Source organism: Poecile atricapillus, chromosome 4 (genome assembly GCF_030490865.1).
Source record: "Poecile atricapillus isolate bPoeAtr1 chromosome 4, bPoeAtr1.hap1, whole genome shotgun sequence".
Taxonomy (NCBI): domain Eukaryota; kingdom Metazoa; phylum Chordata; class Aves; order Passeriformes; family Paridae; genus Poecile; species Poecile atricapillus.
Genome location: NC_081252.1, coordinates 67,321,959 through 67,345,001, shown reverse-complemented (window position 1 = coordinate 67,345,001; position 23,043 = coordinate 67,321,959). Strand labels below are relative to the sequence as shown.

The following is a 23,043-nucleotide window of genomic DNA, read 5'->3' as shown; positions in this document are numbered from 1 at the left end:
GTAACAAAAGGTTTCTGACATAGAATTTGTGTGTGTGTAGTTCACGTTCGGTGCATGTGATCAGGTTTTAGACTTAGAATTCTGATTATTCATCCAAATGTTCTCATTAAAATAAAACAGAAGCATGCCATGTACAAAACTGTTATTTTTATTCTCCTTATGAAAAGTTGTGGACTTTCCTAATAAGCAGGTTCATTTTTTCAAACAGATGCAATGATGTTGTCTCCTCAAAAAGAATGCATCAAAAAAATGTAATTAAAATCTGTTCAAAAGCCGTGATTGGGGTGTTTTATATGGCAGTAAGCTTCCTGCTGTAGATAGTCCCATTTAATTCTTCCATTTTTTCCTTTTCATTGCTTTCCATTCACCTTCCTGTGTAGCAAGGCTACCAAGAAGCTCTTTCACTTTTCTTTTTCTGGCTGAATCTCTGTAAAACAAACAATCAACATATAAAATATTTCAGAAAGATTACATTAGGGAAAATAAGTATAATTGGAGAATAATTACTAACTCATAAAAAGCCCCACAATTCTTAAATTTCACCAACACACCATCTAAATAAAGACATTTTTCATCCTCTTAAACTAGAGAAATGAAACTGCAAAGTTGAAAATACTTTAAACTATCTCTATTGAAAATGTTTGGTTTTCCTTAAATTTTATTTATTTGTATATTTATTTAATCCTCCCATTTTATTTAATTTATAACTTTTTTATTAAGTTTAGTATGGTTGATCATTAATGTCAGTCTTGGCACGCAGTGAAGAAATGAATGCAGAGCAGAACAAACCCCCAAAGTGGTGCTGAAATAAAGGCTACATTACCTCTCCATGATTTCTGACAGCTGCATTCTAGCCAGATATTGGTTATCTTTCCGAATCTCACGAATGGCTCCTTTAAGTTCACGTTTATGCCTCTGGATCAACTGCTTTCTTTCTTGTTCCTTCTTGCTGCCTGCCTGCTTTCTTCCAAACTCTAAGCTGAAATAAGAATGTATGCATGAGCACAGAACACCTTAAACCCACAAGTTTTTCATGCTTATAATGAGAGGTTTTGTGTGAGAACTAACTCAGTATTTTAATTCCTGCATATTGTATGAATAAGCTGAAAAATAAGAAGCTACCCAATGAACATACTGGAAAAACACTCACCAGACCTTCTAGCTTCACTTCATCATCATGCCAATGACCACACCTCAATTTCCCATATGCAGCCTGCACTTTGAACAGACTAAAAAAAGCTAGACCAGAAGAATGGAAGTCATCTGGAGAAAGATAGAACTTCCCCATACATCTTCAATTTTTGCAGACCTTCTCAGCAGATGCATTTTACAGAAGTCTGATGGGATAAGTGTGTATGGCAGAGCGAAGCTGTCCTCTTCAATTATTAGAATAAATAAAGCAGACACTTTGTGCCCCTGTAGTATACCAATATGGCTAAATAAATCAGCAGCCAATATAAAGCAGATTTCCTGAATCAGAACACTGTTCTATTATCTACTAAACTAAATTAGTGTTTTTCACCATCCATCTTTTACCATCGTATATTTCACATACACATGAACTACTTGCTCTTCTGACTTCAGTGCCTGACAGAGCATTCAGTAAAGCACCTAAGCAGATAATAACCATCTAATCATCTTGAAATTTGTTAATTTACAATTCATTATATGGGCAGGAGTTGACTTCCAGTGCTATTTTTCCTACAAGATAATATTTGCTCTTAAAATTCCTTTATTTTTGTTCCCTCCCTACCACACAAGTAGATGGCCTCTTGTGAATTATGCACAAAATACAGCAGAAAAAGTTCTGTTTTGTATCCTGCTTTCCAAATCCATGCTAGCTTGCTAAAAATCTTAAGGTTTAAATGCACCTTTCCTTTGCATCCAGTGTTCTTTACTTACACTTTCACAATTTTAGGAGTATACTGTTTCAATGGCACTGGCTTCTTTTTCTCACATATCAGTGGGGTATAGTGTTTTACTTTGTTCTCCAGCTCTTTCAGAGCACTGTGATACCATTCCTGAAAATGCAGAACAAATTACAATTGTAAAAGCATATCAAAACCACCATAAATCAAAATCTATTGTAAACTGAATCAGCAGTAATGTTCTTCTCATGCATTATTTTCCTTGGGTTAACACAGCTACTCATTAGGACAGTGCTAACACTGACAGGCTGTAAAACAAGTTGGATAATTCCTAAAAGCTTTTGGAAGTATACTAAAATGGTATCATGAACAACAGGAAAGGTCTGCCTGCTGGTAGTTTCAGCTAACAGACGAAGAGGCAAGACTAAAGGCAGTTTAACTCAGACTCTTTCTTTCATGGCAATTTTAAGAATGACTGTTTTTTTTATTTTGATGGCCAAAAACATAGGCCATTTGACTTCATCTAAGTAATAAAACTTTGTTCTCTAAGGACATTTTACAGTGCTTCTTTGAGGAGAAGATGATTTTGCTACATTCAGAAGAGACAGATTACAAATTTGAATCTCATTGCTAGAAAATAAACAACTGTCCTAGGCAAGGAACTGACCAGATATATTTATGTTCATTTTACCTATACAGTTGTAAGTTTAAGCTCCCCAGTTGTACGAGAGCAATCAGATGTCCATTTTACTCTTATAAATTATGTCACTCATGGAATGCTACATTAAAACAAGCCAAGTGCTGTTCTCTTCATTCAGATAGGCAAGACACCATATACAATGGAAAAATACCTTTTCTGAATATTCTCTGTGCTTTGTTTTTTCCACAGGAACATCAAAATGCTGGACCCTCAAAAACATTAATGCTTACACTTGTTTTTTTTATTTACGCACAGATGAAGATCACAGAATTTATTAATAAAAAAACATACGATTATTTAGATCCTGAGGAATACATACCTGCATTTTTTCAGGATATTCATTAACTGGCACATGTTGTGTAAGGAGTATTCTGACAGGATGCATTATTTCATGGAATGATGGTAAAGGTTCATAGAGAGCTGCACATTTTTTAATAAGGTCAAAACACAGGGCTAGACATGACAACCTGTTAATGCACAAAAAATTAATAATTTCAAGTGCAGAAACTGCAGTGGATTTTCAATTAAAATCAGCTGAATTAATTAAATTTGGATTGTTAGCAGAATCCATTAAGACTGCTTGGCAGAACCAGTTACAGCTAGAAATAGTTGCTAATTCAGACTAAAAATTTCACTCCCCTAAGCAAATACCAAAAGCATTCCATCAGCAACGAATCGTTATGTCAGTGCACTGAACACAGCAGAACTATCCACTACTCTTTGTTTTTACTTCTAAAGAGCACTGTCACTGACATAACACAACAGGTGATCTGGTGTTTTTTCTGTTGTTCTGCACTTCTTACATACCTGGTATGATTTATCTCTGTTCTGCTGGTTTCCTTTAATCTAGTCACAATACTCAATGGCACATTTTGCTTCTCCCAGCTTTTCAGATCCTCCTTATCACATACCAATAGCAATTCTAAATTTTTCCCCACTGGTGTAAATGGATGCACTACAGTATAGCCTAGAAAGACAAGAACAACACTCAGTTAAACAAGATCAATTCTATGCATTCTTTCTGAAGAAAAACAGCCAACTCACTCTACATTTTTAATTGTACTACCTTTAAAAATACTTTTTATTTTTTTCTAAATTTCTAATATTTTTCTAAAACAATGGAAAACACCGGAGCTATGGGGACATAGATCAGTGCTCTAGTCACACTGCCCAAGTCACAGAATCCAAAGGCAGGGACTGGGAGAACCAAGTACTGTCCACTGCAGAAGGTCAGGCTCGAGACTAAGGAACCTAAATGTTCTCAAGTTCCTGGGACCTTAAGTCATCTGGGGGTCCTGAGGGAAATGGCAAGATAAAGCTCTTAAACCACTTTCATATTTGAAAAGTTGTAGTTCCCAGTGACTGGAGTAAGGGAAAAACCAACCTCATTTTTAAAAAGGGAAAGAGAAGAAATCCAGGAAAACTACAAGTTGATCAGCCTCACTTCTGTGCCCAGCAAGATTGTGGGGCAGATCCTCCGGGAAACCAAGACAAAACACAGAGCTGCTTGGTATTAGGCAACATGTCTTCATCAAAGACAAATTGTGCCTGACAGGTTTGGTGGCCTTCTATGACAGGATTTACATCATTGATGGGTAAGGAAAGAGTAACTGATATCATCTACCTGGATTTGTACAAAGCATTTGAGACTCTCCTGTGCAACATCCTGGTCTCTAAACTGGAGAGGCATGAATGAATTTGACAGGTATATGACTCAGCAGATAAGCAATTATCTGGATGGTCACAGCCACAATTGTGGCCAATGGCTCCATGTCTGGATGGAGATCAGTTACGAGTAGCTGAGTGTCAGGGGCTCTGTCCTAGGACCAGTGATATTGAACATCTTGGCTGGGGGCACAGACAGTGGGATTGAGCGCACCCTCAGCAAGCCTGCAGGTGACACCAGGCTGAGTGGTGTCCTTGATACTCTACAGGAAGGGGATGCCATCCAGAGGGACCCTGACAGGCTCCAGAGGTGGGACCACATGAACCTCATGAAGTTCAGTAAGACAAGCTGTGAGGTCCTGCATCTGAGTCGAGGCAATCCTACACGTTGATACAGACTGGGCAATATGAGTGGATTAAGAGCAGCTTTGCAGAGGACTCGGGGTACTGGTGGATGAAAACCTGAATTCCGAGCTGGCAATGTCCCCTTGCAGCTCAGAAAGCCAATGCATCCTGGCCTGCAACAACAGCAGAGTGGGCAGCAGGTCAAGGGAGGGGATTCTTCTACTTCACTGTCATGAGATCCCACTTGAAGGAATATGTTCAGCTCTGAGGTCCTCACAGAAGGACACAGACCTGGCACAAGAGCATCCAGAGGGGGGCCATGAAGATGACCAGAGAGCTGGAGCACTTCCCATATGAGGGAGCTGGGATTGTTCAGCCTAGAGCAGGCCCTGAGGAGACCTTACAGCAACCTTCAAGTATTTAAGTGAGGCCAACAAGAAAGATGGGGAGGAACTCTTTATCAGGAAGTGTAGTTATGTGGGGTAACAGTTTTAAACTGACAGAGGGTAGATTTACAATAGATAAAAAGAAGAAACTGTTCACTATGAGAGCAGTGAGACATTGGGCTACAGGCTACCCAGAGAAGTTGTGGGAAGTTCCAGCCCTGGAAGGGTTCAGGTTGGATGGGAACACTGGATAGGTACACAACTTTCCCATGGGGCCACAAGCAGATAGATGGCTGTGACCAGGAGGTGGCCATGAGGCACAGGGACCTGGAGCAGAGAGAGCCACAGCTGCAGCCACAGAACCTCCTCTGTGAGCCATAGCAGGGGCCATCAGACACACTGTAAAGTCCTCTCCCACTCCAGCTGAGGGGTTTTAGAACAGGTGGAGCATGGAACACAGAATATATGCTGGAGCAAGGCATATGGAAAACACTAAAGATCCCTATGCACAGATCTTAAGCTGATCTGTGAAACTACTTATACAGCAACATGAAAGAAGCATCTGAGGAATTTCATGGCTAAGGGACAAAATAATTTGCATTCTCTGTGCTGGACCTTGGGGTTTTTTCCTCCTCTTTGTTTTCCTTATGTCCTGAAAGCTTGCAGTGGAATTGACTTCAAAACTTTTTCAAACTTTAAGTTCAGATTATTTAAATACTGTACAATCTGTACATGGCTCTTCAAAGACAGGCCAGAAGAAAATTTAAATAAAGGTTTTTAAGGCTTGAGACTCAAAGTTGTTAGAGATTGTGACACAGGCTTATGCAAGATCAGGAACTAAGGTATGTGAGTTTTATTATCTGCTTTACTTGTCAGAGGATAGCCGATCTCATTAACAATTCAATTAGCTAAAGCTATCAACCGTGACAACTCCTTCCCACTTCCTCTACCTACAGCTTTTCTTTTTTAAGTTAATAGTTTTTACTCTAAATCAGACTGTATTTCAGTCTTTTATGAACTGTATTCCATATATCCTTCTCAAGTGAGAAATTTACAGATCAAGATAATAAAATTAAAACATTACGAGTTTATTTGCTGACTCTACTTAATGTTAAAATTGAACGCCGAGAATTTTTTTGGTGTGATGATGCATCAACATTCCAGAGAGCAGCATGTCTGCTTATTTTAAAATATTCTGTGTTGATAGCTTAACCATCACAACTACCACCAAAACTTCCACCATGAATATTTAAAAACACAATTGGATACCCTGGGAACTCCAAAACATCAATGCTGACTGGAAAGTTCTCAAAGAGAACACTGGGCCTCTAATGTATCTTTTATTGAGCTTTTCCTCACTGCTAACAGGAACCAACACCGTGCAAATTTAACTAGTGCAAAATAAACAGGAATACAAAGAAATATTTTAAACAAGGTAACAATTGATCAGTAATTACCACTAAATATTTTTCAAGTTTCTTATCTAATTTTGCAGAATCCTGTATTTTAACTGTACCAAAACCCTCAGGAGATCAAATACTCTCTTAAGAGAGTACACAACTGAGAGAAAATACTTTTAGTACTACGTAACCCACCCACTCCATAACCTCTTCCCACCTCCTTCTAAGGGTTCAGCTGTTGGCCTTCTGAGAATCCACGGCTTAGCTCTGATGCAGCCCAGCTGTATAACCTTGGCTCACACTTCAGAGGAAACTGCTAAGCTCTGAGAGGCAGCTGGGGAAAGGTCTGTATAGTACAGCCTAGGTGAAACTGCAGTAATAAGTTTGTTGAGAAAAGGGAACAGTGGTAGCTCAAATATTCGAAATGAAAAAAAAAAAAAATAAAGCCAGCATAGAAATGCAAAAAAGTCCTGAAGGGAAAGGAAGGGAACTGCCTACTGAAGTACTGGAATACTGACAGAAGCTAAACCTTCCTCACCTATTAGAGAAAAGACTCTTAAGGATCTTGCCAAGAGTGATGAGCATACTAATACATAGTGTGTAGTTCATTAAATCCCAGATATCTTGTGAGTTTATAAAATAATTTAATTTTTCACTTCGTAATATCCTGCCTGCAGAGTCTCCTCCTGCATGCTGTGCCCAGACAGAGATATTAACACATGAATCAGTTACTACGCTCTGACAAAACTACTGAAAAGTAAATTGTTGTCACTGAACTGTTCAAGAGAAAAGAGCCCCAGAAACAGAATAACTTTAAAGACAGAAACTAATAAAAGGAAAAAAAATTGGAGAGACTGGCAAATTAAAAAAAAATTCTAACATAGGAAATCACACTGAGAAGATAATTTTATTATCCCTGTGCAAATTGTTAAACTAACACACTTATGTTACTAATCCTGCTTGTGGGGATGTGCCCTCTATTATACTACTACAAATCCATGTCAAATAAGGAAAAATACCGGTTTTGTGATATACATCTCTCATTTAGGTGATACTGCTATTAGCTGAAGGGTATCTGCTGCGTGAGCTGCTGCCTCACTGTGAAGTTACAGGGTACTGTATCTTCAGGAATCCATTAGGAACTCTAAATTTCAGAACACAGCCCAATCACACAATCTGTTTAGAACAACACTGCAAAAATACTGCACTGTGGCCAACATGAGTTCATTTCCTTTAATAACTTCAGTCCTTTCCTTCCTGCCAACAACACTAAAGGATCTAGCTCATAACAAGATGCCCAAGAACGAAGGTTGTGTTTGGCTGAACTAGCAGATGATTTTGGCCTTTTGTTCAAAAAACAATGAAATCAGTGTGAAATATTTGTATTTAAAAAATTTAAAAGATAAACCCCAACACTAAAACAGACTCTAAACAAAATACTTGTCTACTCTAAACAAACTCACCCTGGGCCTGGCTTTTGGGTAGGGAGATGTGAAGTACTCCAAGAAGGAAATTGATGAGCTCTGGTACAAATCTTCTGGAGAGAGATACATATTCCAGGAACAAACAGCATATAAATAACCCTTTAATAACATCTTCCAATGTTGCAATGCGACACTAAAAGAAATATAAAGAACAAAATATTCCTAATTAAAAGTCTATACATCACAAGTATAGGATCTCCCAAAAAGATGAATTATTAACTACATTGTAAGCATTTGAAGTCTATAAAATTATAGCCTTTGATCTTTGATAAGAACCACACTGGTTTTACCTGGTCCTCAACTGAAGAGTATTTGCAGGACTGAATAACAGGTTTATCAGAACTCATTTAGCCACTAGAAGGTGCTAAACTACAAACAATAAATTCTTCAGAAATGAACCAGTGAAACAGAATGCTCAGAGCAACTTGGCAGCAATAGAACAATTAGCTCAAGACTTTCAAAACATATAAACAGGATATTAGGATAGAAAAATAGAGACATATTTTAACTCAGTGCACTGCATTAGGTACATTTTCAAGGAACACAAATCCTGCCAACTTTTAAGTACATAACCTCTCAAGTATGAAGAAATGCAATATATGGAAAAGAAACCACTAATGAATGACTTCAGATTGTATTCAGTCTGTTCTATTAGTCCCATGTAATTTCCCATGGAAGAAATTCTTTTGTGACAGCTTGAAAAATTGAAGAGATAAGGTTTTGTGAGCTGGACTATAGTCTGCAAGGGTGTATTCCTCTTTACCCTTTCTTCCAGTTATTCTCTGTGGCTATACCAAACACAAAGCTGCCTTTGCAAGTACATTGCCACTATATATATTAATGCTAATGTACACATTTGGAGTCCGAGGAAGAAATAATGTATGTGAAGTTATATACTGAGGTACAACACCACAGACATACCTTAGTAAGTAGCTGACTCATGTACATAAAAGCAGGTGTTACAACTGGGTGCCAGAAGTCAGAAGTTGGAAACAGTAGAGATACAATTTTCAAATAAATAAGCTGATTGCACATAAAACAGAGTAAGACAAAATATAGTTAAGATATTATTCACAGGATCTTGACTTTATACATATGCAACTTTTGAATGAATAACTGCCACACTGTAGTCAAAAATACTACAATATACATTGAGAAATCTGGTATGATACACAACCTATTTATTGAGCCATCTGTTTAAGTTAAATGAGAAAAAGGAATATCCATTATGAGATATCCATTATAGGTCTAACATCAGACTGAGGCAGCTGAAAAAGCAACTAAGAAGGAACTCTGCCTCCCAATCCCATTTACTTCATGAGAACATTTGATCCCCTTCAGCTCACACACAAAGGCACCACAATCACATACTCTCACACCACACACACAGGAGCAAGTGGCCACACAGGACCTGTGACACCTTTCAACCAGTCCTCAACACAGACAATGAACAGGCATTGGCACAAACCAACAAACAGCTGCAGCCAAAAGAACTAAGCAGTGATTAGGTACACTTTTACTGAAAGGGATATGAGAAACCTATAACTGACCTGTCAAGACCATATGGAAATTAAACATCAAAGGTAATTATGAAAATTATTTAAGTGGATATTTACACAGTAAAGCAGATGGAAGTAAAGTTTTAATGCTTCCTCTCTGTTCCTCCTTCATTGTAAACAAATACTCTCTTGAAGTGTTCTGGTTACTAAATACTCTGAATTGCAGGCTAAGATAACAGTAGGCATATGAAACGCCTACTAAGACAACCAATCTATGGAATATTCATTTAAACAAGTGCTTTGAGAATACAAAGTGATATAATTCCACCCTAAAGGATCATGATGGCCTGCAACCTGGAAGTCCAGTGAAGGGAATGAATGTCAGAAGTGTGACTTGTGTTACAAGGGTGACAGTGACAAATTAAAAACAGAAGTTAAAAGCTCTCTATAATGTATTTCCTGCAAAACCCAAAATATCCTGAATAAAGACTCTTCAGAAGAACTCAATATATCTTCCAAGCTGTAAGAACCTAGCCTTCAGTCTATTTTCCTTCTTGAATTCTCCAACAGCCATTTACCTAGACATTGTAAAAGGAATCTGTTCACGTTTAACATGGAAAGTGAAAAATACAACAAGGAAAGAAATTCTTTCCAAGACACTAATTTGGCCATTATCGTATATAAAGTACTAAGAAATGTTGTATTTTTATATCCCATAATATTTTCTTGGTTGGTTTTTTGTTTGGTTGGTTGATGTTTTTGTTATTTTAACCTAAGAGATAATGCAGATATTGCACTTCTATGGAGCACTTTTTTTATACATGTCACAATATAACCAATAACATCATTTCTTCCTAAAACTACCTATTTAAGTTTCATTAGGAAAACAAAGTTCTGCTATGAAAACTGGAGAGACAATTGTAAGATCTTTTCCCCTTATTAATTCCATAGTCACACTTCTACTCTGAAGAATGTGTGTGTATTGTTTGTTTGCTTCTTAGGGGTGGGGTTTTTCTGTTGTTGCGGGGGTTTTTGCTACAACTTCTCCCCAGAAAGGCAATTTAAAATATTGAAAACCTAGAAAGTCATAGATGCTAATAATTCACTACATAATGTCATCTTGCACTTATTACCGTTCTGTACTAATGCAAAGAGATAACCCCAGCAAAATGCATTTGTTACCGTGTCTAAACCTGGAAATGTTGCACGGCCTTTGACTTCAATTACTTCTTGCAGATCATGTGCAGCGTCTCGAAGGATAAACTTGATACTGTCACTGGCTGCCTCAGGAAACATCTGGCAAAGATTGTACAATGGCCTATTAACAAGAAATTTAAGTCATAATCAAGTTACACCACTGATGTTAATAAAAAATTGATTTTTAAGCACCCATAGGAAGCTTTCTTGTGTTCCATCTACACTGTTACAATAACAAATTGCCTGCAACTAATGTTTATTTTTTAGAATATAGATTACTACTGTAATACTTTATTTTACAGACATGTATTTTTCATTAGGCCTTGTGAGAATCCTTGAGTTGTAGGCTTTTAAATCTTAGATAAAAAATATTTTTAAACATTAAAATACACTCCTAAATCATTGGCTATGGTTATGCAGTATCCTTCTGCATCTCCTAACTTTAGATATTGCTGCAATGAAGTATGCTGGCTTACACTAGACAGCCCACTATTCTAAACACTCTTAGGGAATATTAAACAACATGTAAGGCAGCAATGTGGTTAGCAAAATTATTACTGCAAATAAGAAAAAATCCCAAACACAAAGTTAGATCAGCCCCTGGCCTATGGTTAGCGCCTACAGGCATATGCAGTCTGGAGCCTGCATCTGTTTGGCCTCCCAGTATTTTCAGTGAAATTTGTCTGCAGTGATATTAATATATCCCAGTACTAAAAGACAACCAAAACATATTTACTCTTTGGTACAAACCATGTGTGACAGTATCAATGGCTCAGAGCCATCATTATCTTCCAGAAGAATGCAACAAAGCAATAAATGCTAATGCTGCGCATAACAGATTTTTTAAAACTTACTGACTTCAGCATGAAACAAAAAACATCTGCTGAAAAACTATATAAAAATAACTTCTTGAAAGAAAGCTCTCTATCCTGCAAAGTAAAGATAGGAACCACAGACCAATTTTGTTTGGAAGGGACCTTTGGAGATAATCTGATGCAGCCCCCTGCTCAAAGCATGGCTAACTTCAAAGCCAGATCAGGTTGCTCATAGCTTTGTTGAGTTTTGTTCATCTTCACAGCTTCTCTGGGAAACTAATGTTCAGTACCTTTTCTGATAAGATTTTTTTCTTTAAATCTAAATGCAATTTCCTTTGTCAAAGCCCTTTCCCATTGACTCTTGTCCTTTGCTGTATACCTCTGAGACAAACTTGTCTCTCCCCTCACAGCCTAACTGCCTGTCAGGTATTTGAAGACAACAATGCCAAACTGACAACTTCCTGCAAAGTGTTTAGTTGGAACTTCGATAAGTGCTTACTGTAACACTTTCAATTCCATTTTAATCTAGCTCCCTGAGTGAATTCACAGAACTAAAACTCACGGGAAGAGCAGATTGCAAGAGAAACTGCACAGTGTCACTGCAATGCTTAAAATCCTCTATCAGCTGCCTAAATAACATCCTATACAGAAGTTTCATGCATGTATGGTACTACTTATCTGCTACCTACAAAAAGCATCTTGCAGATCAAAAGATACATTCTGAGGTTTTGAAAATCTCTTGGTCCAATTAATAGATCAAGTAACACATGAAACCAAGTTAAAACATAAAGGCTGAGGGTTACCAGCTGCCAACAATTTCTACAGGATATTTGAAACAAGCAACAATTTAAATGCTTTACTCTAGGTAGCTTTTCTTTTTAAACCCTGAAGGAGCAAAAGTCCATAAGATTTAATACTTACAGGACCAGCTTGTCAATTGTTCTGAGCTCTGGGAAATCCAGAGTTGCTAACTCTCCCATATATTCCAAAAGGAAGCCAAACAATTTCTGCAAGAAGCATAATATGTTAAAATTATTAAGTTTTTCTTCATCACACATATTCTTAAACAGTGATACAAACTTAGAAAATGAATATTATCACGTTAATTCTACTGTTACATAAAAGCATGTATATTTTATACTGCTCCCTGAATATTTACTAGAACTTACTCTGGAATTAAAAGTTACTTTAAACATAAAACATACTTCCAACTTTGCCTTGTTTCCCACTGCAAGGCTTGGATGATTGCATTTCTGAATCCTCTCCAGTATAATAAGCTGTTGTTCTATTGTCCTTCCAGCCAATAAAGACTTAAATGTCTCATAGGACTCAGGAACTAGAAAATAAAAACAAAAATTCACCACACAAAAATCTCGAACTTTACATCTTTAATTCAAGTGAATGTGCAACAAATTTCCAATCTGAAAATATTATTGTTCAGAAAAAAAGAAACCACAGATGTTTTAAATAATTACCTTTAAAACACTAATAATCTATTAGCACTATTTCTGTGAACCTAAGTCAGAAAATAACATGTTTTTCAATGCTTAAAACTCAAGCCATCCTCTATTTACCATACATGCTATGTTGACACAAAGCAGAATTAAACCTAAACACCCATTTAACCAAAAAATTACCATAATACAGTTAGTTTTATGTTTAATTCACACCTAATTAGCTTTTGTGTGAAGAACATTAAGTAACAATATAGCCACAAATAGGAAATTATTAAAAAAAAACCCAAAAACCCAACAACCCTGGCATATATGTAGTTTTTTACAGAAGTCAACATGCTAGAAGACATTGTAATTAATTGTGATTTTTTGGAGTTATTTTAGGATGACTGCTTTCGGGTTAAAGCAAAGCCTGAATGCAATTCAAAAGGCTTTGTGTAGTAAGTCATCTTTTGATGGAAAACACAAGCACTTAAGGAAGTTGTTTGAAAGGTTGTTTAATCTTGCAACAGATACTTTTGTTAGAGAAATCTACACTAGGACAATAGTTAGATGAATTATGTACTTAATATGAATGAATGTTTTGTGTACTACTTGAAACGCATCTCCTCCTTCCTGCTAGGCATGGACCCAAGACCAGCCAAACTTTGAGCGTCTCTACAATAATAAAACGTTACATCACAGTTCAGAATCCTGTCTCTCCAAGCATCTTCTGACAAAAACATCAAACCAAACACAGATCACAGAATGCTATTCTGGCTTCTCTTAGGTAAAACAATAGCACTTTGGATTGGATACGCTGTTTGCCTTCAGAAAGGATAATGGGTAATTTTGTTTTACTCCCCTGTTTTTATCTTCAAATTCTGATGCTGCTCAGAGGCACAGAAACTGCTCTAGGATGAAACAGATCTGGTTCCTACTTCTCCAAGCATGATTAGGTTTGCTTACTAACAACAGCTGCTCTTCAAATAGTAGAATACAACAATTAAGCAAAATTTTGTGAATGAATGTGAGACCTACAGGGCAGAGAACTGACCATTTAACTGCAGAAAATCAAGTTTAACTGCCGTTAAACACCTCCTGACAACAAGGGATCTCTGGATCAGTCCTTTGCTTACCAGCAAATGTATAGGGAAGCTCTGATTTGGCAGCTTCTCTCTTTGGATCTAATTTCTCCACATTCTGTGATTCATTTTCATCTGCCTTGTGTTTCTTCTCCTCTTTATTCCCTGCAGCTTCTTCTTCACTCTCAAGATCAGATTCAAGATCCAAGTGGCTATCTGCTGCATCATCCTCCTCATCTTCACTTGCAGATTCTTCCTGACTTTCTACTTCATTCTCATTATCTTCTTCCTCTCCTTCCTCCTCTTCTTCCTCTCCTTCCTCCTCTTCTTCCTCTCCTTCCTCCTCTTCTTCCTCCTCATTTTCAATATTAATTTTTCCATCCTGTCCATAGAGAAAACATGGATAAAGTGGCAGCACCTCACCACAATCACCACGGAAAATTATCTTAAATATGCATGAAGAGATTTTAAGCCTTGCTACCCTAACCAGGCAGTGAATGCCAGCAGTGCCTTCAAATAAGGGATATCAGGGAGGGAACAGACATATAGATATAAAAAAGTAGGGTACTTTCAAAGGGCTGCAAGAAACTGGAAGAAGAGGTAGTATACAAGGAATAAAAGAAACCACACAGAAGGAAAACTACAAGATGATAATTAAAAGACTTCAACATCACTTACAGAAACATTCTTCATACAAAAATATATTCCTTCTGTGTTAAAATAGCATATCAGATACATATTTGGTCCCAACCAGATTTTATTAATCATCAGTTTAAATTCACATTCACAATTCGTATTCTCCCCTTCAAGAACAGCAGCTCCCTTGTTACTTGGGTATGAGAGGACAGAACCAGCCCACATGTGCATCAGTCATACGACTCGTAATATCAGCTTCAAGGTTATGTTGCTCTGCCACCTTATATGTCAGAAATCTACTAATCTTTAGGCTGAAATTTAGTGGAAGCTGTACCAATACAGTGAAAATTTTAAAAAAAGAAAAAAAAAACCAAACCAGAAATGCTTAAGAGTCTCTTCAACCCAGCAGCCCAGTGGCAGAGAAGGCTACTCTAATAGCAGGAACACAGTCAGGAGATTTGACACTTCTAAGACCACATAGAGCACAGCATCCAGTTTTGGGCCTTCAAATGCAATAAAGGTATTGATAAATTGCAGCAAGTTCAGCAGAAAGCCACCAAGACTACTGGGGGCTGGGGCACCCGCTCTGCAAGAAGAGGCAGACCTAGGCTTACTCAGCCTGGAGATTAAAAAAACCTCTTCACAGTACAAGCAGTCAGTGCGCATCTCTCTGAGAAGCCTCACTTTTTGGAGATTTTCCAACTACAGGCTGGATCTGAGTAAACTGCTGATTTCATAGCTGACCCTGCTCTGAGCAGGAGGTTGGATTAATGTCTCCACAGAATTCACTTGCCAGTTCTTTTTCCTAATCTTCTTTATAGACCTCTGAAAATTCAGAAATTTTAAACCTTACCTTGTAAGACAATAAACGTCTGTCATCTTTATCCAGGATAAAGCCATCAGCTAGATCATCAGCTGACATGTGGCTGGGTCTCTTTTTATTTGCCTCTTCATCTATTCCATGCATTCGACGTAATCGATCTGCCTGTGTTTCACAAGAAATACCACACACAGATGTGAGACATTTAGCTCAATCAGGTAACTACACCAAAACAGAAGATCTCTCATATACTACAGCTAAGAAAACACAAGGAAAAAACAGCTAATTTGGATTACTCAAAAAGTTGGTGAATAGAAAAAAAAACAGCAACTTGAGAAATCATGGGCAAAAGCTGACCATACCTATTTTTTGTAGAGAGTACAGTCTGGTAAGAGCACACAGTCAACTGGATTAGCTTATTTAAAAGGCTTTAAAACTGGGTTAACCAGAAACATTGTGCTCTCTTGGTTTAAAATTTCTCTCTTTTGCTTATGGGACATCATTACTAGAAAATAAAAGCTTCCAAAGTGTTTCAGGATTCTAGTGTTTATCTGTTTTGCACGTGTGTAACAAGCTTATAGTGAACACAACTACATCCTAAGATTCTTGGGATACAGACTGAGCATCGAACTCTAAGAGGGTAAGAGTAGAAAATAAAAAAGTCTCTCTGTTCTGCTGTAATCTGAAGGTACAGAATTCCCTACAGTCTTAAATATGTTCTTATTATACCAAAACAAAAAGAAAGAAAAAATGAAACATTTACCAAATTATTCCATTTTCCCATAACAGTCAGTGCTCCATGTAACAGAAATAGCATGCAACATTTCCCAAGACATTTGTATCTCTCTGCAAAGCAAAGTTATGCACATGCTACCGCTGAAAGGCTCTTGCAAGAGCAGAAGAAAGCAGTAAATTACTTGCCCAGTGTATTAATTCAACTGCTGTGCAACATGATAGTCCACTAACTTAGAAGCACCTCAACTCTGAATAATTTAAAACATTTAAAGGCAAATCAAAGTAACATTACGTTTTTATTGAAGGAAGACTGACTCATTTCATAAACCTCCACAGTCACATACTAGGCCTATGGGTTTTCTTTTTTGTTTTAATATGAGATTACAAACACAAACAGAAGATTTCCTGAATTCACCCTCTGACAAACTGCAGTTTAGTACAGCCACTTACAATCTAAGGTCAAGCAATGAATTTGCACAGTCATTCCCAAAAGACAGGCCCCAAACAATCTCAGCCATAAATGGTATACCTCGAGCTTCTGGAGTCGGGCCTGCTCTTCTTTGGCCAATTCTTCTTCTGTCTTCAGCCTTTCTGAAGGTTTTGCTTTCATCTCAAATCCAAGTTCTCGAACAATCATATCATATTCATCAGGCTAAAGAAATATTTACGCAATTGTTTATTATCTTAAGTTTCATTATTCTATGTTGCAGCCATCCCTCTGCCAGAATAACAGCTAAGAAATCAGACTGTTAAGATAATAGGAAAGGACTGCTTCCAAAGCAAGCTCCAAGAACACTCAACTCAGAATTACGACAACGAACGATAAGAATAATTGAAGGGAAATTCTCCTGGAATTTCCCCCTTCCTTACTTAAGTTACTCACAACTGAAAAACTTAAAAAAAGAGTATCTTAAATAATAACTGGATTACTTATTACTTTAAAACCCCTTTGAAATACTGTTTATTAACAAAACACAGCCAGAATTAATAAATGAATAAATTTATAAGTTACATTTCACTTTACACTTTACATGAGATAAGCCTTTGCTGGTTCTATTACACAGAAGTCTAGCTTAAAGATAATAAAAAGGGATGCTGATATTCAATGAGCTTTAACATGCCATGGAGCAACTTAAACCCAAAAATCAATAGACCAAAATATGAACTTCTGCTCCACTATTTTTCTGTTGTACTTTGAGATGGGTTTTAATGCAAGACTGAACTAATTAACTGATGTTATAAAATCTGGATTTTACTGCAAAACAATAAATGAAACGCACGATAATACACATTTCTAGAAGAAAAATAAAAAAGTTCAATACAATGGCTATTCTTAGATTTAAAAGTTTATTTCCCTTAGTATAGAACACAAATGATAGAAAAGGCATGTGACCATAGAATACCTACTCAAAAGTAAATGATTTTCGTTCCCTTTTTGAAAGGAACAGAACCCAATTTCAACAAGGAAATGTCTATTGTCAAGTACAAGTTCTTCTATCAAAGGAACACTCCAAAGGTACTCAAATAAGTCAGTATTCCCAATTTTAATTCTTCAAGAAAATCTGTCCTACAAATAAGCTGTAGTCAAGAGTGTTGCTCAGTCTGCAACCTTGCTCTCACTTGATAACTAAAGAAAAGCAATAATTAATTAAAATCAGAGAAATCATACAAAAACCTATATTCCTCCAACTGATCAGACTGTGCTAAAACTATAGCAACTCCTTCAATGTGAATGGCAGCAACATTTTGTTTTATGAAGTGATGAACTTGGCCTTATACTTCAGCCACTACAAGTCAAAACTACAAGTTACTAGAACCAAGGAAATTGCTCTAGTCAAAACCTCACCTTGGGTTTTTCTGCTTCTTTGTCCTTTCTCTCTGACTTTGGGGTTTTGCGGGCAATAAGGGTTTGGATTTCCTTCCAGTCTTTGTCAAGTTTTTCTGTCAATTCTAAGGCACTTTCTCTCCGAGTTTGCCTCTCTTGCTAGAAAAATAAAACAAAAACAAATGCAGTAGTTATGTTCAGATGGACATGACATAGCATTTACAACTTAAAACCAAAACACTGTCTTTCACAAATGAATAATTTCAAATACTTAACATTTTGAAGCAGCAAACATTCTTTGTAAAGAAGCAGTATAGAGCTATGCTGAATGGTACATGGCTTGCATTCAGAAAACAGGTGTGAACACAAGGGGAGATTTGGGGATACAAAAGAATGGCAGCTAAACAAGTTATATCTAAAATGCCTACAAAATCAGACTTTATTCAAGGAGCTTGGACTCCTCCGAGAAAGCTTCCTTCATTGTTTTCTATGTCACTAAGAAGTGACATCTTCTTAATCATGCTCACTTATATTTCAGAAACTCACCTTTTCTTGTTTAGATTTGGCTATCATCTCTTCAATGAGTTCTTTCCTAGACTTAGGTTTTTCCTCTTCATCTTGCTGCTCACTTGATACTTTTTTACGAAGGAGGCCTCCACCCCCTCCAAAGTGAGCAGCAGTTAATTCAGCTAGGGAAAAAAAGTAGAACGTGAATCTTTCAAATCTACATGACTGCAAGAGCGCTGCTGCTGGGACAGTATCTCCCTATTCTTTGAGAATGGGAGCAATTTTAACTATTGAACTAATCATGCATTAGTCCCATCCCTATGGGAATAGTCATACCAAAAGAGATTGTGTCATACACATAATTTACACTGACAAATACTTGGTATGAGGTAGGATCATGTTTTTTTCCAGTATTTATCTAACAGGTAGGTCCAAAGATGCAAGAAAGCAACCAGAAAACTCACACTTCAGATTCTGGTCAAAGGGCTCAAAATCCAGGTACCTGTTTATGCTGAAAAGCTCACAGAGTAAAGAAGCTTGCCAGTTTTATGTCCAACTCAACCCCTGCTAAAATCCTGAGGGCCAGTCTATGTGTGGCTAAGAAGTAATCAAATTTGGTTTAAACATCTCAACCAAGAACATGATATTCTCTCTCACTGAGAGACAGTACTGAACATGATGTACATGTTTACCAGTAATAAAATTACCAGTGAAACACCAGCTGGCACTTCTTACCTGACAGCGTTCCTCTTTCTTCTGTGTCACTGTCACTATCAACAATATCATTTAGTTTTTCAATTTCTGCCAAAGATTGGCCATAGTGAGTCAATTCCTCATCTTCATTAAGATTATAGAGACTCTTCTTTCCATAATTTTGCTAAGAACAGTAAAACAAACCAATGAAATATCAAAATATCTTCAGTTCCCAGACAGTGAAATAACACGGCCTACAGTTTAAGTGCTAGCTGAAGAGATTCTTATTCCAGTGTTTTCTGGAACTTAACACTGGAATAAGAGCACTGCCAGACCAATATTTTCATTCAAATAAGTTTTAAGTGAGAGAGTGTCACGTCTCTCTTTTACAAATGGACTAACTCAGGAAATCTAGGGAAGTTGAAGTTTTATCTATGTATCGGTAACATCAATTTTTAATCACTGCATTTCAGGCCTAGTGAAACAGCCTTCTACCTACAAAAATTACACTGCTTCATTCTGGAGACTTCTGAAGTATGATGAGGCAGTAAGGACAGTACTGCACATTCAATTCACAGTACAGAATGACAGCAAGTTACAGAGTTCTACTCAGCTACAGAATATACTTGATGGTGACTGCATTTTCCTAATTTAACTCCTAAAACAAAGAAGTCAAAGAAAACAAACTAATCAATGAATCTGCTTATAACTAGCTTTCTTGCATGTCAGTGCTCAAAGAAATCTCTGCTTCAAACAGTTGTGTTGCAAAACCAAAATGATTTAATGAAAAAATTTCTGTTTCCACTAAAAATTCCTTTTTCATAAGTTCCAAGCCTATAAAACCAAAAATAAAGCATCACCCTCCAAAACCATCTATTAAAGGGGTGCTCCCAACCTAAAAATTCAAACATGCCTTGTGGTTTTATGTTTGGCTTTCTTTTGTTGGTTTTTTTTTTTTTTCCAATCATTTACCTGTCTTTCCAGAGTGAATCGTCTGATCATCTTTTCCTCAGGAGTTATTTTGGTGTTATATTCACCAAAACGTTTATCTTTAAACACATTTGTCTTTTCTCTTTCTTTATATTCTTTCAGTAATGTTTGATTGCGCTAGAAGGAAAAGGACAAAAGGAGATAGAATTAAAAGAACAGAGAGTAACTACTTCCAAAGTCAACGTAAAAAAGACCCCATGGTATCCTGTCAACCTAATAATCTTTATATTGCCATTATATCATAAATAATAATTTACCAGAATGCAATGACAGAAGGAAAAATTAACATGGAAAAAAGATGGGAAGCTCACACAGTACATTCAGATTAAGTTCTCTTATAAGCATCCACGTGAAGGTAACATGTTACTCCATATCTCACTTTTATTTTATCACATACAAAACCTGTGCATTTACACTGGAGAATTTTGATGCATCTCAAGCTTAGTAAACTAAGAATAACGTATTACAGAAAGCAAAAAAAAGCTAGCAAAAGTCAGCTGAACTTTTCTTTGGTCATTTCATCTAAGACATAAAAGACTCAAGTGGATCCACACATCTAGCCCTGTGTCACTGTTGAGCATGGGGAGGTCAAGCATCAAGTCAGTAAAAAGAAGCTTATCACACCTATAAAAGGTACTTACTATGTGCTCTACTTTTGGGACAGGCGAGGAGACAAATGCCAGTGAACTAATTCATGACAAATATCTCATTTATCTTATTATAAAATAAAACCCCAAATCCTAAAATGTGATGTACTACATTCATGAAGTTTCCAAAAATCTTGACAAACAGTAACAAAATCTGAAAGCTAATTTACAATTTCATGCTGAAGATGTTATATAGTTTCTAAAGAAAGAAAATGTTGGCTGTGTTTAGGCTGAAGAAATACCTATTTTTATTTTTTTTATTTTTATTTAGAGCACCTTTGCTCTTTGATTCTTACAGAAAGATACTGTGCCATTCACATTACCAGAATCTCACAAAGTGCTTCACTAAAGGAAAAGGCCGGGTTTTCTAGTCTAGACCTCTGCAGCCTCTCTGAGCATCCACAATTTTCAGATGCTGCTGTAAATGACACTAAAACTCAGGTTTCATCTAATATTGTGCCAGTTCTATTTACTTACAGTAACCATACAAATATCATACAGCTGAAGCACTGTATATGAACATTAATACCTCTTAATACATTTGGTACCAGAAAGCATTTCTGTGCATTTTTTTCACTCAATTGATTACTTCTATTGATAAAAAAGAAAATACTTAATGTATTACCTTTCACAATACATGTAAAATGATAAACCACCTCTTGATACACCATGTGCTTTTGCTGCACTTGCCCTTTCAGTAAGTGCTTTAAATTCTATTCAACAACAGCATGTATTTAACATGTCAGAGAATCTCAGGGACATACTTTCAAAGTACACTTTTTTCAGCTTTAACTTAATCTACAGAGGTTTTAACTTTGCTGGTTTGTCTGAAGAGACAGACCACTAAAAAGTCAAGTGTTTCACCCAAGAATGAGGTAGGTTGCTGGAATCCCAGATGCATAGTATGACACACTCTCTCACCCTTATGCATCACAGATTTTGGTCAGGTAGCTATTGATGGCAATAGAGAAAGAAAAAGAGGCATTTTGAAAATTGTACAAGGGTTGAAGATAAAGAAATTACTCAAGTTGTATGGTCATTCTTATGACAGCAGCAGACAAGATCATTATATCCCATCATACTTCTACAACATCTCTATTTAACCAGTACACAAAAAATCACCTGCATTTGTTTTCCAGATCAACAGCAGTTTCTTTGTAGCTACACATTTCTCACTGCATCCCGACCTCAGTGCCCTTTCAATCTTTGACTTTTACACCAACGTTACATTATAAAGAAGCTTAACATCCTGTGATCAGCAGAACCAACCAATGTAATGGACTCTATGGTCCACTACTTACTCGCCGACAACACGTGCCATTGTATTCTGGACCTGGGTAACTTGAGAAGATAACCATTCCCACACAAGCAGTCAGGAAGACCTGTACTACTGAACCCTGTGGGTTGCACTGGCCGGAGCCATTCCCTGAGCTCTCCATCACCCCTGAGCATCAGAGGTGACCGGCCACTCCTCCTGTGCACAACAGAGGTGGTCGCTTATTTCACCTGAGAGGGCTCCAGCCTTACCATCTCCCCATATCCACAGACACCATCCTTCCTCGTTGCTCTGGATGTCCTCTTACCTTCTTGATGGCCTTGGACCGTGAGACACCAGGCAGCCCCACATCATTTTTGGTCTTCCTCCCCAGGATGTCAAACTTCTGCCTGTTGACTTTCACCTCAAAGGGGTTGCTCTTGACCACAGCCATCGCCGACTTCACGGGCCCCTTTACTGTGGAGGGCACTGACACCTTTCTCTTCCGCTTCGCCGCCTTCCCCATCTCTGCTCCAGCTGCTCGCGGGGACGCGGTGGAGAGGCAGCAGCTCAGCCCTCAGTGCTCAGGGTCAAGACTGGAGGTGCGAACGGGGCGAGCAAAATGGCGCCCGGGGGGGGCGCAAAACCCCCTGAATTCCCCCTTGGCCTGACCCCTGCCCTCCGCCACAGCTCCGTGAGAGCTGGAGGCCCGTGGGGCGGAGGAGAGAGGGCAGGAGAGGAGGGAGAAAAGAGAAGAGAGAACAGCGCGACCCCAACGTCCCCCTCAACTCGCCGTGCCCAGCACCACCACATGCGCACCGACAGCTTGCCACCTCTCGCGAGAACTTTGTCCAAGTACCGCGATATTTATCTCTCTGCTTCCCGCCCGCTTTGGGACGAGGCCGGGGAAGGTTTGGCGCACTACGTGTCCCAGCAGGCCTACGAGATATTGCGCGCGTGTCCTCAGTGCACACCGCGCTCTGCCTGCTGGGACTTGCAGTCCCGGTAATTGTGAGGGGGTGGCAGCGCAGGGGCGGTGCTGCCTGAGGCGGGCGGAG

The 23,043-nt window shown here is 37.9% G+C and overlaps 1 protein-coding gene across 1 annotated transcript; it reads right to left on the bottom strand.

The window, feature by feature from the left end:
- Positions 1-124: 124 nt before the first annotated feature.
- Positions 125-22,815, bottom strand: NOP14 (NOP14 nucleolar protein). The gene is made up of 18 exons (XM_058837152.1): positions 22,314-22,815; positions 20,066-20,200; positions 19,136-19,277; positions 18,440-18,582; positions 17,915-18,052; positions 16,598-16,720; positions 15,367-15,498; positions 13,932-14,259; positions 12,565-12,695; positions 12,281-12,366; positions 10,530-10,665; positions 8,770-8,871; positions 7,828-7,981; positions 3,376-3,535; positions 2,888-3,035; positions 1,903-2,021; positions 824-979; positions 125-427 (listed from the first exon to the last, which is right to left on the bottom strand). The coding sequence occupies exons 1-18, from the start codon at positions 22,509-22,511 to the stop codon at positions 328-330; spliced, it is 2,631 nt and encodes an 876-aa protein (XP_058693135.1). The 5' UTR covers positions 22,512-22,815; the 3' UTR covers positions 125-327.
- Positions 22,816-23,043: the final 228 nt, after the last annotated feature.